General features: G+C 36.0%; 2 protein-coding genes across 3 annotated transcripts in view; both read left to right on the forward strand.

The window, feature by feature from the left end:
* Window positions 1–9,279: 9,279 nt before the first annotated feature.
* LOC144701979 (5'-adenylylsulfate reductase-like 5) lies at window positions 9,280–12,512 on the forward strand. Its single transcript, XM_078573815.1, has 3 exons — window positions 9,280–9,544; window positions 10,786–10,970; window positions 11,963–12,512. The coding sequence occupies exons 1-3, from the start codon at window positions 9,392–9,394 to the stop codon at window positions 12,408–12,410; spliced, it is 786 nt and encodes a 261-aa protein (XP_078429941.1). The 5' UTR covers window positions 9,280–9,391; the 3' UTR covers window positions 12,411–12,512.
* Window positions 12,513–13,344: 832 nt separating this feature from the next.
* LOC144701980 (uncharacterized) overlaps window positions 13,345–14,136 on the forward strand; it is a 1,616-nt gene continuing 824 nt past the window's right edge. Inside the window, exons 1-2 of one of the 2 annotated variants that reach the window (XM_078573819.1) lie at window positions 13,345–13,569; window positions 13,681–14,072. In XM_078573819.1, the coding sequence (XP_078429945.1) occupies window positions 13,479–13,569; window positions 13,681–14,072 (483 nt within the window). In that variant the 5' untranslated portion in view covers window positions 13,345–13,478. Of the gene's footprint in view, window positions 14,073–14,136 lie in introns of both variants that reach the window. The other variant, XM_078573816.1, reaches the window with a different exon arrangement.

A 14,136-nucleotide genomic window follows, 5' to 3' on the forward strand; every position in this document is an offset into this window, starting at 1 on the left:
CTAATCAGGGCTTGTACATGCCGCTCAAGCCAAGCGATTTAGAAGTTCAGATCAGAATAGAGATGAAGAAACAAACAACTTAACCTAATTCATTCAAAATGCATAAAAGTTCAAATACAATCAAGGAAAAAAAAGTACTAGATAACTTGATCCAAGATAGAGCTCCTCCCTGTCTTGCAGCTGTGATAGAGCACCATCCAGAATGAGCTCCTCCTCTCGAAATCTAGCTTTTATACTTAGGTTATAGGGTAAAAATCACCATTTTACCCCCGTTTAGTACTTAATATTTATCTATCAATGTATGCTAGATCTGAATGATCTAACCGTACAGATAGAAAGAGGGGATCAAGACGAACAAATCCATAAAACAATCATCTCAATCGGACTTCAGGATCAAAAGTTATTAATAAATCAATTTTAAACCAATTTAATCCATTGGATTTAAAATTGATTTATTTATTAGTTTCGTTTTTAAACACGCAATGACGTGTCGCTCTCTCATTGGCTGGCGCATTTTGAATCCTCCTTTTTGCAGAAAAGTCCTTACAAAGCCTGGAATTGCTTTTGGACGCCGCCCAAAAGTAATTGCGTATATGCCTGGCGCACTCTCTCTCCTCCGATTTCTCCTAAAACATTAAAAATATATATTAAAAATTGCAATAAAACCCTGAATGATTTTAAATAGGATCTTTACGCCTGCTGTGACGAGAGCTGTTTTCAGGGTCTTTTGCAACGAAACGTTGTAAAAAGGCCCCAAAAAGTCTAGAAATTGCATAAATACATTTTTTCTCTTATAAATATGCCCTTTTTTCATAGAATAAATGCATTTCTTCTTGAAATAAATCCCAGAAAATTCCTAAAAATTCGTAAAAAATTCTATAAAATTTTAGAAAATTCCCTGATTAATTCCCATGTTGATAAATGTCGAAATAAACTTTTTAATGTGCCATTTTCATCCAAAAATAATTATTTCGAGCTTCAATAAATCCTTAAAAATTCATATAATTAACAGAAAATTAGGGAAAAATCAGAAATTACTTGGAAGCATTATTTTTGTGTAAATATATTATAACAACCCAAATTTAAGCCTTTTAAATGCATAAATCATGCTAATAACATGAAATAAAGACCGAAATTAGGGTGTTATCACTGGGGTAAAGTGAACCTTATATAAAGAATATATCAAGTTATCTAAGATATGATTCTAAGAAAAGAATTCTTTAAGATATATATATAGTGGATTTTAATTCGTTTCTTTAATGAAATACAATTCTCTTAAGCATCAAGATCTTCCAAGGGCATGAACATTCTGCCAATACCTTGGAATTTTCTAAAAAGATCAAGAAAAAACTCCAATACTTTGGAATAATTAAAAAGTAGCTTTCTCTACCCAATAGAATTCCCCTAAGTAGTTTTAGGGGTCTATATTTGTGGAGGATAATATTACATACCCATGGTGGCATTTTTTGAGAACACAAGAAGGAGACTCCACAGAAGACCGTGTGGGTACATCTAGAGGGTGGATATTTTTATTTCTCTCCAAGACTGAGCCAATATATCAACCATTTGGATATTCCACTATGATCAATATGACTGAATCATTGTTCAGTTTTTGGTTTTAAAGGTTCATTTTGATTTTTTTTGTTACATTTCATGAATCTTCTTGGACTGTTGATCTTTGCACAGTACCTTACAAGAAAATGGTACCCTTTATAGTAATCATTTTACCATAACATGACACAAGGGAGTGACATAGAGTAAAATAACTGAGGGAAGAGTCCCATACATGAGTACTGGACTAAGAATGAAAGAGTAAAGGAAGATTTAATATGGATTTTTCTGAAGAGAGCATGGATCAGAGGGTTGTTGTTAACTATTACCTTGGGGAGTCAATTCAAGTGCAATATGTCAATGGTGAATTTGTTGACCTGATAATTTTTTGGGAGCTTTGATATAGTAGAGGAGTGTGATCCCATTATCCCAAATAATTTAGTGAAGTTATTTGAATTATCTAATTCAATGGGATTCTTAGAGAAAGTTATCTGAAGAGTGATGCCACAGAAAAAAAGACCAGCAAGAAGAAACATGTAGGTGAATTATCATATTTTGACACATCACATGACATATATTTGTGCATAACAAACTTGAATGACATATTCCTCAAAAAGATAAAGTTACAGAAAATGATCTGATGCTTTTGTTACAAACATCTATGAAGCATAAAGATGAGGGCTGGAGATCTCTACATCAGTGTGATCTCTTTTATAAATCACATAATCAAATCAATATATATTTTCATCTTCCTTTGAACATCTAGAGGATCATTCATTTAGGGGATATAAATCAAATCAAATATAGAAAAGTGAAAAAACTGGAAGACAATGACCCTTCCCAAAAAACCATGACATTAATACCTAAGTCATTTTTATGAGTTTATTTTAATATATATTTTTAATTCCCCCACTTAACTTTCATAAGTTCATCAAGATGGTGGGAGCATTTGATATGTAATCAGATACTCATAATAGAGGTTTGAAAATTTGTTTTTATTTGGTGAATATGAAGAAATATGGTTGAAGGTTAAGCTTTAAGGACATTTTACTAAAATATTTTAAAATGTGTTTTGATGAATGTTCAAAGTGTTGCATGCCTCAATAGTGTTGTGATCAAGCGCAAAAGGTCCTCTGTCAACTAGTTGACTGATTGTTAGTGAAAATAAAATAACACCCTTAATTATATTAAAATACCATTTAGTTTGAACAAAGATGAACAAGTCATATAAATGATTTAGGACTTTTATTTTCTATGGAATAAAGATGAACATATTCTCTAACACTTTTCAAATATTTGTCTTGATTTGAGTTCATTTGAGAATGGACTCAAATCAAGATATTACTATCCAATGGTGATATATTGATTAAAATGATGCAGTAAATATACCTGAAAGTTTCAGATTATTTTAGAGTTAAAATTGTGGGCATACCGACTAGTTTTATTCTTAACACTTAAGATATATTTTGAACTCATGGCAATATAGTAAATATAAAAATAGGAAATTAAAAGGATAAATATTCCATATTTTCTAATCATAATCAACATATATGAATGCTGGACTGTTGAAAAATTACCATTATACCCTTTTATATTTCTAAGTCCATATATACAGTTTGAGCCCTAATTTCAGACCCCTCTTCTCCTTGCCCTTTGAAAAAATTGTAGTCCAAAAGCTAGAGAGATCTTTCAATCCCTGAAGCATTCCTTCAAGAGAATATTTGTTTCCAATATCAATCCAAGTCCATAGAACTTGGAATCATGGTTTTTGGTGCAGGGTGATTTAAGATTCAAAGGAAAGAAGGCTGGCCTCACAATTTGGCACATCCTCAACCTTGTGATAAGTTTGACATCTTTGACATAATGTTTATATTGATTTGATATTTTTTTTAACTTATGAATAGTTTATTAAATCCATAAACATGAATGGAGCTTGGAATCACATCTTTTGGTTGAGTTTGAAAGATTTACAGGGGTTTGAACTTGGATGTAGAGGAATCGAATGGTCGACTAAGAATGTGGAACCAATGACATCTTGAGATTTATTGGATTTGATTTTGAATATTTTGTGTGAGATAGCAGTTTTTTGTAATTGTGTTAAAAAACCATACCATGTAAAATTTTCTTATTTGGTGCAGGAATGAAAAATATATTTTAGTTTAAGCACCAAAAGTCAAACACAAATCAAGGAATTTCCTGTAGGAGAAAAGGACTTAAGGAAAGGGCGACCACAAACAGGGAGGTATTGCAGCAGGGAAGTCATAATTACATTTGAAATTTTTTATCTCGGAATGAATAAATTTCTGATCTAAAATTATTTGTATTGAAATACATTTGCAAACTAGACCTTGTCTTGAATATTACTTTTGTTATACTAAGTGTTGTGGAGGAGAATATATTGTCCTTACTAGATCTTTGTGGTCAGTCAGGTCAAGTCTTTGGGAGCCATAGGAAGAGGGCTTTGGGGGCCAAGTTGAAGTAGGTCAAGCGACATCATACCGTGGCAGACTTTGGGGGTTGATGACGTAGAGCTTCATCGACTTTTCCCTTTTTTCGGTAACCTTGTTCAGCCATATTTACAAGTGATTTTCTTGGGGGCCATTCACTCAAACACATTTAGGGCACATCATCACATCGAAATGGATACCCCTAAACACCATTAATAATTAGCTCAGGTTATCTAAATAAATACTTGTGTTTCCCATTTTCTCTACCTCATTTCCTTGTTAGAAAAATCATAATTTAATTAAAAAATAAAAAAGAATATAGGTAGAGAACCTAATTCACCCCTCCTCTTAGGTTATTCCTTAGCCACATAAACTAACAATGGTCATATAAAGGTGGCATGAAACATAGAGAGAAAGTTAATTAAGATTTGTAAGCCAATGTTTCCCCTATAGAGAAAACTCTTTAAATGCCATCATACTTAAGGGATGACTTGTACTCTAATTAAAGAGGGAATGTGATTTCTATGTTTCCTAGGTCCGTTTGTATATATGAAAATCCCCATAAGCCCCTAGACTAGAGACCTCCACCTAAATCAGATTATGCATGTATGATAATCATGATGTTTAGATGATAAATATTGGTATATTTGTAGTATTTTACTAAAAAGGCCTGGTACCACATATAAAACTTAAGATCTCTACTTTGTACTTGAAAGAGAAGCTTGAAAGTTATTCACACTGTTTCACTGTGTCAAGAGCCACATATATTGAAATTTTCTCCTTTGTCTTGATGTCTCACTATATGTTGGGGGTTATTGCGATTTAGAGCATGGCCTGGTATATTACAAGGTATATGTCCCATGTTGTGTTCCATATACTTGTGATGTATGGCAATGAATTGTGTATTATTGATTACCAACATCATATTTTACAGTGATATTTCTTTAATTTGAGATTGTTGCATTTTTATGAATTTTTTGCTTTCATCTTTAGGCCAACTTTGATATCCCATTTTTGGGTGGCCGTGGATCTAAAAACCTTCTCAATGGGCTCTGTATATGGGCTAGGCTGTAGATAAATTATAATATTTATTGACTCAAGTATTTTAATTTTAAGATGCCTTGGTGTATTTTCATTTTATTTTGATACTATGTAAATGTAATATAATTATTGATAATTGTGGTTATGATAAAAAAAATCCTAAATTGAAAAAATCCTATAAATACCAAAAAACGCACCGATCATCTAGAATCATTGGATGTACCATCGTGGAATTAATTATGAATGATTTTACAGTATTTTGTTCCTAACAAGCATTTGTTACATTCGTTATATCATCATTCACTAAATTTAACGCATAATTCTAATAATTCTGATGCTTGTTACCATTATTTTATGATACTTTCACATTTACCATGTCACTCCACCTAGTCTTAATTTTTTATTACTTGAAGTTTAATAATATCATTTATTTATGTTTGAATTTTATGAAGGGAGAACCATTTGAAATTAACCACACCTATTGAGTGTAGTTGTTTGAGGACTCAAGTGGATGAACAAGGAAAGACTAAGATTCATAGAATCAAAGTTGTCCTAGTTTGACTTTTCAAGTCAACCCACTGATTCCTGTAAACTAATCTTTTTTGCGTCTAATTATTTATTTCAGGTGGCATGGGTTTAAAGAAGATGGAATTTTGAAACCAATGGTGAAAATTTTATTAAAAGATATGAATAACGATAAGATGCGCCATAATTATGAAACTTAGGCATTCAATGTAATGAAGTATGACATAAATGATGCACATGATGCATGTTATCATTAGTCTACAGAAAATCTGTTGATCAGATTTTTCTATGAAACTATTAATATTTCAGAAACGACAATGGAAAAATGTAGTTATGAGTAACCTTTTTTCAGCTGATAATATTAACTGAACTCATGAAAATTAAATCCTGGCCATTTTATTTTAAAAATACAGAATTACTTTGTCATGTTTAGATGATATAATTTTATGTTATATTTTTATTTTGATAATATGATGGATAATTTGGTTCAAATTAGTTTATTCGGATAAGAATTTTCCTTTTTCTTTATGATACAACATATGATAACTTTAGTAAAAATACATACTTGGAGAACTGATGCATTGAACGTGATTTATATTGATGGTTTTGATGAATTTTCAAGTTAATATTGTTCAATACTTTAAGACTTTGTCAAAATATGGATTATTTCTGGATTACTTAAGGAAAATAAATTGAGAAAATAATTAGTCAGAAATGAAACATATGGAGTTCATTAGAACAATGTTTGTGAAACTATATTGATGTTTAACTACAAGGTTTGGACACTAATCAAATAATATTTCAATCCTTAATAAATTATTAGCAAAATGTTTCGAATGTCTGAATCCATTGGACTAGTGAAATATCCTGTCAAAAACTCATTTTATAGAATTATATATTTGGAGAAAAATAATCATTATTGGACAAGATACACAAGTATATTTAGTGAAAATGATAAATAATCCATAGTTCAAATCTAGTTTGTCTAGGCATTTTTTTCGCTTAAAAATGAGTTTCGGAAGGTGTACGCTAATACAATTAGGTTTTAATTGATAATTCATAATTTGAAATTTTCACAGACATATATATCAACATCAAAATTTTTTCACATTCACTTACATATAGATGACTAAAGTTGCATTTGAGACTTAACTTCTTTTTACACTAATTAATACCATGCATATCAGTTGTGCACTTTAATTGCATTATCATCATTTTATGCATTGTATTTCTCAGAAATGGATATAGTAATTGTTTTTATACATTTGATAATTATTTATCCATAAACATAGAGTATTGCCTAGTTTATATAGTTTAAAGCTTATTAAATCAAAATATTATGCACTGTAGAAGCTCAAAATTGTTATGATTTTCCATAGTTTTACTATTTTTGAGAGAAATTTAAAACATTTATTTTTCAAATAAATGAATTTATTAAGTTGATACATATATATATATATATATATATATATATATATATATTCACATTAAGGATTCATTTAAACTTAATTGACTTGTGGGCTTATCGGACCTGCATATTTAGTTGAGAAGAACGCGTAGTGGGCTGGGGCGAGGATCAAATGGATCAAGGAAGCCAGCCAAGTGGGACAATGATGCTGGTTGTGGGGTGATAATATCATTAGTTGGTTGTGTACCTGTCTAAAGAGCCAGAATAAGCCAAGTTGACTCCACCCAAGTTGGGCCAAAACGAGTTAAATCATATTTTAGGATGTGTGGCCTACGGTTATTGACCACACCACCCCTCGAGGTCAAGAAGATTAATATTATTTGCTGTCTGATTCTGATAGGATGACCGCGTCAACTAATTTTAATTTGAAGGCCCCTGTCCTTTAATTTTCCAACTACAAGATGGGCTCCAATAAAATAAGACCTAGTAACAACATCTACCCTGATATATGTTGTGTTTATCCTTATTAGAAAGACAATACATACATAAATCCATAAGGACTCTTCATTGAACAGGACTAAGTGGGAACTTGAATCCATGATTGATCCATTAAGTTTCAGGTATTAAAGGTAAGTTTTGGGTTCCAAATTACTCAACATAAAATTTAAATTTAAATATAGATTAAAAACGAATTTACTCCATGTTTATCTTGAACTACTAAACTTCAGAATCTCAGCAGTCCATCTCTTATTCTTTCAATGAGCCCATAGTGGATTTGGGAGTGATCCTTGCTCAAATTATGATAACTCTGAATTCTAGGCATGACTTTTGGAGCATCTATGAGGGGGAGAGAAGTGATGCACAACCCCAGACACAACTTTAGGAGCAGAAGGAACATGAGTGGGAGTTGATAAAAATGTGATAGGCTTATGCTAAGCCTATCTCTGCTTGGCCTGAATCCACATTATGCCCTGAATCCCCTCAAGAAAATCACGATGAGGGATAAAATTGTACTGGAGTCCCATTTTCAAACATTAAATCACTCAAATTTTCTGAGAAGGATAATGTGCATTAATGTGGATACCGTAAAGAAGGTGGAAAATTCATCATACCAAAAAGGTGGAAAATTCTCAATTTTGAGTTGTACAGTTCATGAATTTTTTTTAAAATATTTATTTTATAATCGAATAAATTTTACTTGAGAAAATCGAATTTTGGATTAGAATTTTTGTCACTTATACTTATTGTTAGAGTGATTATAAATATTTTTATTTAGAAATTTAAAAAGATCAGTTTGGCAGCTCACAAAGCTCATCATTTTGAGGTCATGGTTTCAAATTGTACCTCTGGATTGTTTTAACAGGACTTGCATCTCCATGATCTTTAGCATTAGATTAGAAGTCATGTTTATCTGCCATTTTCCCCATTAAGGATGTTTTTTTCTAAATCAACTGTTTTAACATGGGTAAGAGGATAAAATGAAGTCAGGCTTTATTTTATCCTCTAGTCAAATGGACAAAATGTAATAATGACCTTTGTTTGAAATGATGATATTGATATCCATTAACAGCTTGAAGGTGGTGATTCTGTTAATGACTTTAAATATTAGTTGGTTAAAATCCATCGTTTAATATTTCTTTTAAGCATGCCACTGCAGATCAACAGTTTTAAATTCTGTAGTAAGGATCATGACTTATTCAGTAGCTTTTGACCTGATCCCTAATTGCTGAGTGTTTTTTGACATCATAGTATTAATCTTCACGATTAAGACAATAATGGATATTTTTGCTCAAACGACGTGCCTACCGATATGGTTTGACAATCCTATTATCATATTTTGTTTATCAAATAAATATTTATTCAATTAACATTTGTCAATCCACTATCCAGATCCCATTGACACACTAGTTATTTTTCAATGCAATTTTCAACAGTAATAATGGAATCAATATTAGAATTGAAGTTCATTTCCAACATCTACTTCTTACATGAGACCTCCCTTACAACGTTTATACCCTAAAAATATCTTTTAGATGCTTGATTATAGAAGTAACATGTTTCAATTTTTATTTATGATTCCTGCAGCCATATTAAATAAAGGAGGAATAAATGACGTTGTAGGCTAATAATAGCAATAATCAACAGAGTTCGAGAAGGTGGAGCAGAAAAATAACTAGTTTAATTGGAGATGGTGGAATGCCTTTTTGTCAGGAAAGTCAATGGCTTGGATAAGGCTGACATGGGAATCTGTTAAATGGCCTAGAGAAGATCTAGAGAGCGAAAAGTAGAGAGAGAGAAGAAGAAATATATATATATAGAGAGAGAAGAGGGAAAGGGAAGAAGGGTCTGCTTCTCTTTCTTCCTCTTCCTCTGCCTTCATCTTCATTTCTCCCAAAGTTCCTCTGTATTGGATATTTGGATGGCTATCCACCTGTTCTACCTTCTGTTCTTGCTCCCCACCGTTTTCTCTAGCAGCCCTTCTGAGTGTCTCAGAGAGGAAGAACTCTCCTTTCTTCAGCCTGCAGCTCTACCGCAATGCTCGGTCTGGCTCGAGGACTTGCTTCCCGTCGGGGTACGATTAATTCTTTTGCTCTGTTCTTTGCTTCTAGGATAGATTTCTCTCTCTTACTTCTATGGAAAAAAACTCAAAATATGGCCCGGAATCCCCTTTTTTTCTCTCTCAATCTGATGTTTTAGAGACTATGCTCCTCGTTTTGGTTCTCTCTTTTGATGATATAAGAACAACCCACTCGATGATCCTGAATCCCAATGCTTCTATTTCTGGCTGATGTCACAGAGAGAGGAAATCATACAGGAAAAACGCGCAATATGAATCGGAATTCCCATCTTTCTCTCTCTATCTGATGTTTTTGGGGCTGGGCTCCTCGCTTTGATCCCCTCTCTTGCCGCTACAAGAAAAATCCATAATTTGAATTAGAATCTCCATCTTTCTCTCTAGTTAATGTATCAGAGAGAGAGGAAAACATACAAAAAAAGCCACAATATGAATCAGAATCCCCATCTTTCTCTCTCTATCTGATGTTTTTGGGGCTGGGCTCCTCGCTTTAATCCCCTCTCTTTCCGCTACAAGAGAAACCCACAAGATGAATTGTAATCCCCATCTTTCTCTCTAGTTAATGTAGGAGAGAGAGAGGAAAACATACCAAAAAAGCCACAATATGAATCAGAATCCCCATCTTTCTCTCTATCTGATGTTATATATTAGATCAGGCTCCTCTGCTGGATTATATCTTGCTGCTATGTGAGAAACCTACAACATTCCCCCTAATACCCATATTTCTTTATCTCTGATTCTGATGTTATCGAGTCAAGGCTCCTCGCTTGGATTTTCTCTCTTTATGCTATGAGAGAAACCCACAATATGCCCTGAATCCCCCTCTCTCTCTATCTGATTCTGATGTTAATGATACTAGACTCTTCACTTGGATTATCTCTCTTATGATATAAGAAAAACCCAGAATTTGTCACTGAATCTCCTTCTCGCTCTTATTGATTCTGATGTTATAGAGGCTAGGCTCCTCTCTTGGATTTTCTATCTTTATACTAAATATTCCACCTATCTGATATATAGAAACTAGACTCTTCCTTTGGATATCCTTCCTGCTAGAAGAAAAAATCCACAATATGCCTCTGAATCCATTTCTCTCTCTATCTGATTCTGATGTTATATAGACTATGCTCCTCGCTTTGATTCTCTCTCTTGCTGCTATAAGAAAAACCTTCAATTTGATCTGGAATGCTCATTTTTCTCTCGATATATGATCTCACAGATACCTGAACTCGTCATTGCAGGTGAGCGAGGATACAATAGATAGGCTTTTGAAAGGGGATGGCGTTAGGAAGACCCTCTACGCTGTGCTGTTTCATGCTCACTGGTGCCCCTTCTCGCGCTCTACTTGGTCAGCGTTTGCCACACTCAGCTCAATTTTCCCCGACATAAGGCATCTCACCATAGAGGAATCAGCAGCCTCCCCAAGGTAATGAATTCATCATTTTCAATTGTGTTTATCCTATCAAGTTTTCTGATTTAGGTTGGACCAATTGTAGGAAGAATTGGGTCTAAACTTAATGGTATGATCCAATTCTCCTTTGTCGTCGTCCTCGCAGCCACGTCCATCCGGCTGAGACCTCTCTCTCATCCCTGTTCACGATTCAAACCATGCCGGTTGGTACAACTTGCCCATCTTGGGATCTAGTTGGATCAGATCAGCGATTGGCTGGATTGAGATCGGATCAACATAGTATATTAATTAAGTGGCTTTGATTTTTAATGATTGAACTGTCTGGATTGAGATGACAGCAAGCTAGACCAGTCAATTGAGTAGCCGATCTGATCAAGCGGGCGGTTAGATCAGTAGGTTTGACCGACCCGATTAGCCCATTAAATCCCATTTTCGCAGTTTTTTAATCCTTACCGTTTGATCGACCCTGCTGATTGAGTGGATGCGACCATCGATCTTATCGGTCATTTTATCTTGTTAAGGACCAATTGTTGGCATAATTCTCCTTCGGATTGTACTGGGCCAGATCCACTACTCTTCTTAGAAAGTCACCCATCTACGACTACTTTGGTCAAATGACAGAATCTGGGAGACAATAGGTTTTAGTCCACAGTAGTGTTTGTGGACAATGGCAAAATTTGTCATCATCATCATCATCATCATCATCAGCATCATCATCATCATCATCATCATCATCATCATCATCATCATCATCATCATCATCATCATCATCATTCTTCGTCCTCAACATGAGGGACAGTGATGAATTACTCATCGCCACCCTGGTCACAGCCAAATGATGAGGATCGATAAGGTTAACAGATGATTGATAAGGGCATAGTGACAATGCACACACATATATATGGAAGAGATGATGATGACTTCGTCCCCTGATAGGAACAATGACGACTCATCATGGTCATCGGTGATGAACACTATGCCCTACTAATGAAACGTCACCTATGCAGCTTGTTTTCAAGACTAGGGGTCCTCAGCCTCCCTGCCATTCTCCTGATCAATGGGTCAACCTCAGTCAGATATCACGGGCCAAAGGACATAACTTCCCTGTCTGGCTTCTACGAGAGAGCGTTCAGTCAACGCCCCAAGCCAGAGCTCTCAGGGGGTCTCGACGTTGAGCCATGGCGACCGACAGGGGAGTTCCTACGGCGCGAGCCGTACCTCGCCTTCTCCTTGGCCTTTCTCTTCATGAGGGTTGTCGTCTTCGCCATCTCCGGGGTTCTGCACAGGCTTGGCACCGCCTTCTTGGCGTTTTCGAGGCGGGTGGCGGAGAGGCAGGTCAGCGAGATGAGGCGGATTTGCTGCAACCTACGTATTAGGAATAAGCATCTGTGGAGACGAGCTGATAACGCCCGGTTCTGGGCTTCGTCTCTTGCTTCTGTTTCCTCTTCTTCCTAGTAGAGAATTGAATGAAGTCAATGGAAGTTGCATTGTCAGAGAGGAGGAATCTGCGGAAAATGAGTTTTAAAAAGCTGGAAAAATCAGATTTTTTTTTTGATTTTTTTTGGGGTCAACGGAGGGTGGAAGGGGCCTACAGTGGCGTGGCCTTTTCCTTTTCTTGCGTGCATTGGGAGGACTCCACAGTCCAAGGAGAAAGCCCACCGTTGCTTCCCTTGCAGCCAGCTGTCCCCTTTTCTCTCTCTATCTCCATCTCTCTCTTTCTCTCTCTACCTCCCTCCCTCTTTTTCTTTTTACCTCCTTTTACTCCGTTCCATTTCTCTCTCTATCTCCATTTACTCGTTTTCTTTCTATCTATATCTTCACCCTCATCTTTCTCTCTCTGTCTCCATCTCTGTTTCTCTCTCTATCTCCATTTTCTTTTTTTCTATCTCTATATTCACCTTCGTCACTCTCTTCTCTCTCTGTCTCCATCTCTATTCTCTCTCCATCTCCATCTCTCTTTTCCCCTCTATCTTTAACTCCACCTCCATCGCTCTCTTTCTCTCCCATATCCATTACTATCTCCACCTCCATCACTCTCTCTCCTCTCTCCTATCTCCATCTCTATCTCCACCTCCATCGCTCTTTTTCTCTCTATCCTCCTCTCATTCTCTCTCCTCTCCATCTCCATCTCCATCTCCATCTCCATCTCCATTTCCATCTCTTTCTCTTTCTCTATCTCTATCTCTATCTCTATCTCCATCTTCATCTCTATCTCCATCTCTGTCCACGGTGTGTGGGTCCAGCAGCAAGAAGAGATCTCCAGCAAGCAACCGGAGATATTTTTCTCCACCGTTTTGAAAACCGAAATTAAGATCAAACGCAAGGAAAAAACTGAAACTCAAGATTAAACTTTCTTTCCTTCTTTCTACCTTGACCGAGCTCGCGCTTATCCGACAACACCATCGTCTTTTCTTCAAAAAAAAAAAACCAGTAGAAAGACAGATATTTGGCAACGGGGGAGGTCGCCCTCTTCCTATATGAACGAAAAAACCCATCTTTCCAGCATACCCAGAAGCCAGATCCATGGAGAAATCATCCCTTCAGAGAGATCTGGAAGACTGGGAATTGCTCGGCGACGGCGACGAGTTCTTCGATTTGGGGCGATCCGACCATGGTAAGAGCTTGATGATCCCCAACAGATCTAAGTTCAGATCAAGCGGCGGGCTCGTCGACATCAACTACTTCGTCTGCCCTCCATATCATCCTCCTCATCTCCTCGTTGCAGCGCCTGAGGAGCTCATCCCTGCCATCAAGAACAAGGAAGAACAAGATGATCAAGAGGAAGAATTGGTGAAAGAAATCAAGGAAGTGATCACTCATGTGTCATTCCGGAAGCTCGGAGAGAGCGAATTCGTCGACATGAAGCTTGATTCTCCCACTTCGAGGGGGGGGAAGCTGCCTCTAATGGAGGCTCCCAGGTTGCCTGAGGAGGAGGAGGAAGAAGAAGAGATGGAGAAGAAGAAATCGATAGTTCAACCCGTGAAGAACAGTTGGAAGATCGGTGCTCTCTGCTCGATCGGCGTGGCTGCGGCTACGGTGTTCATCTTCGTTCTTAGCGGCCCGCCGAGGCAGCGACCGAGGCAGAAGATGCAATTCCGGATCTTCACTGATGAACAGGTATGGTTTTCTCTGCAGATCTTTGTTGGGGTTTTTGTTCTTTGTGATCGAGTTCTCTCTTTGA

Source organism: Wolffia australiana, chromosome 4 (assembly GCF_029677425.1).
Source record: "Wolffia australiana isolate 7733 chromosome 4, ASM2967742v1".
NCBI lineage: Eukaryota > Viridiplantae > Streptophyta > Magnoliopsida > Alismatales > Araceae > Wolffia > Wolffia australiana.

What these genes read in the sequence shown, in the direction of transcription:
- LOC144701979 (XM_078573815.1), top strand. Translation starts at nt 9,392, where the DNA reads ATGGCTATCCACCTGTTCTACCTTCTGTTCTTGCTCCCCACCGTTTTC. An exon ending in AGGACTTGCTTCCCGTCGGG is followed by an intron (nt 9,545 to 10,785) that starts GTACGATTAATT and finishes TCGTCATTGCAG; the next exon opens with GTGAGCGAGGATACAATAGA. An exon ending in GAATCAGCAGCCTCCCCAAG is followed by an intron (nt 10,971 to 11,962) that starts GTAATGAATTCA and finishes TCACCTATGCAG; the next exon opens with CTTGTTTTCAAGACTAGGGG.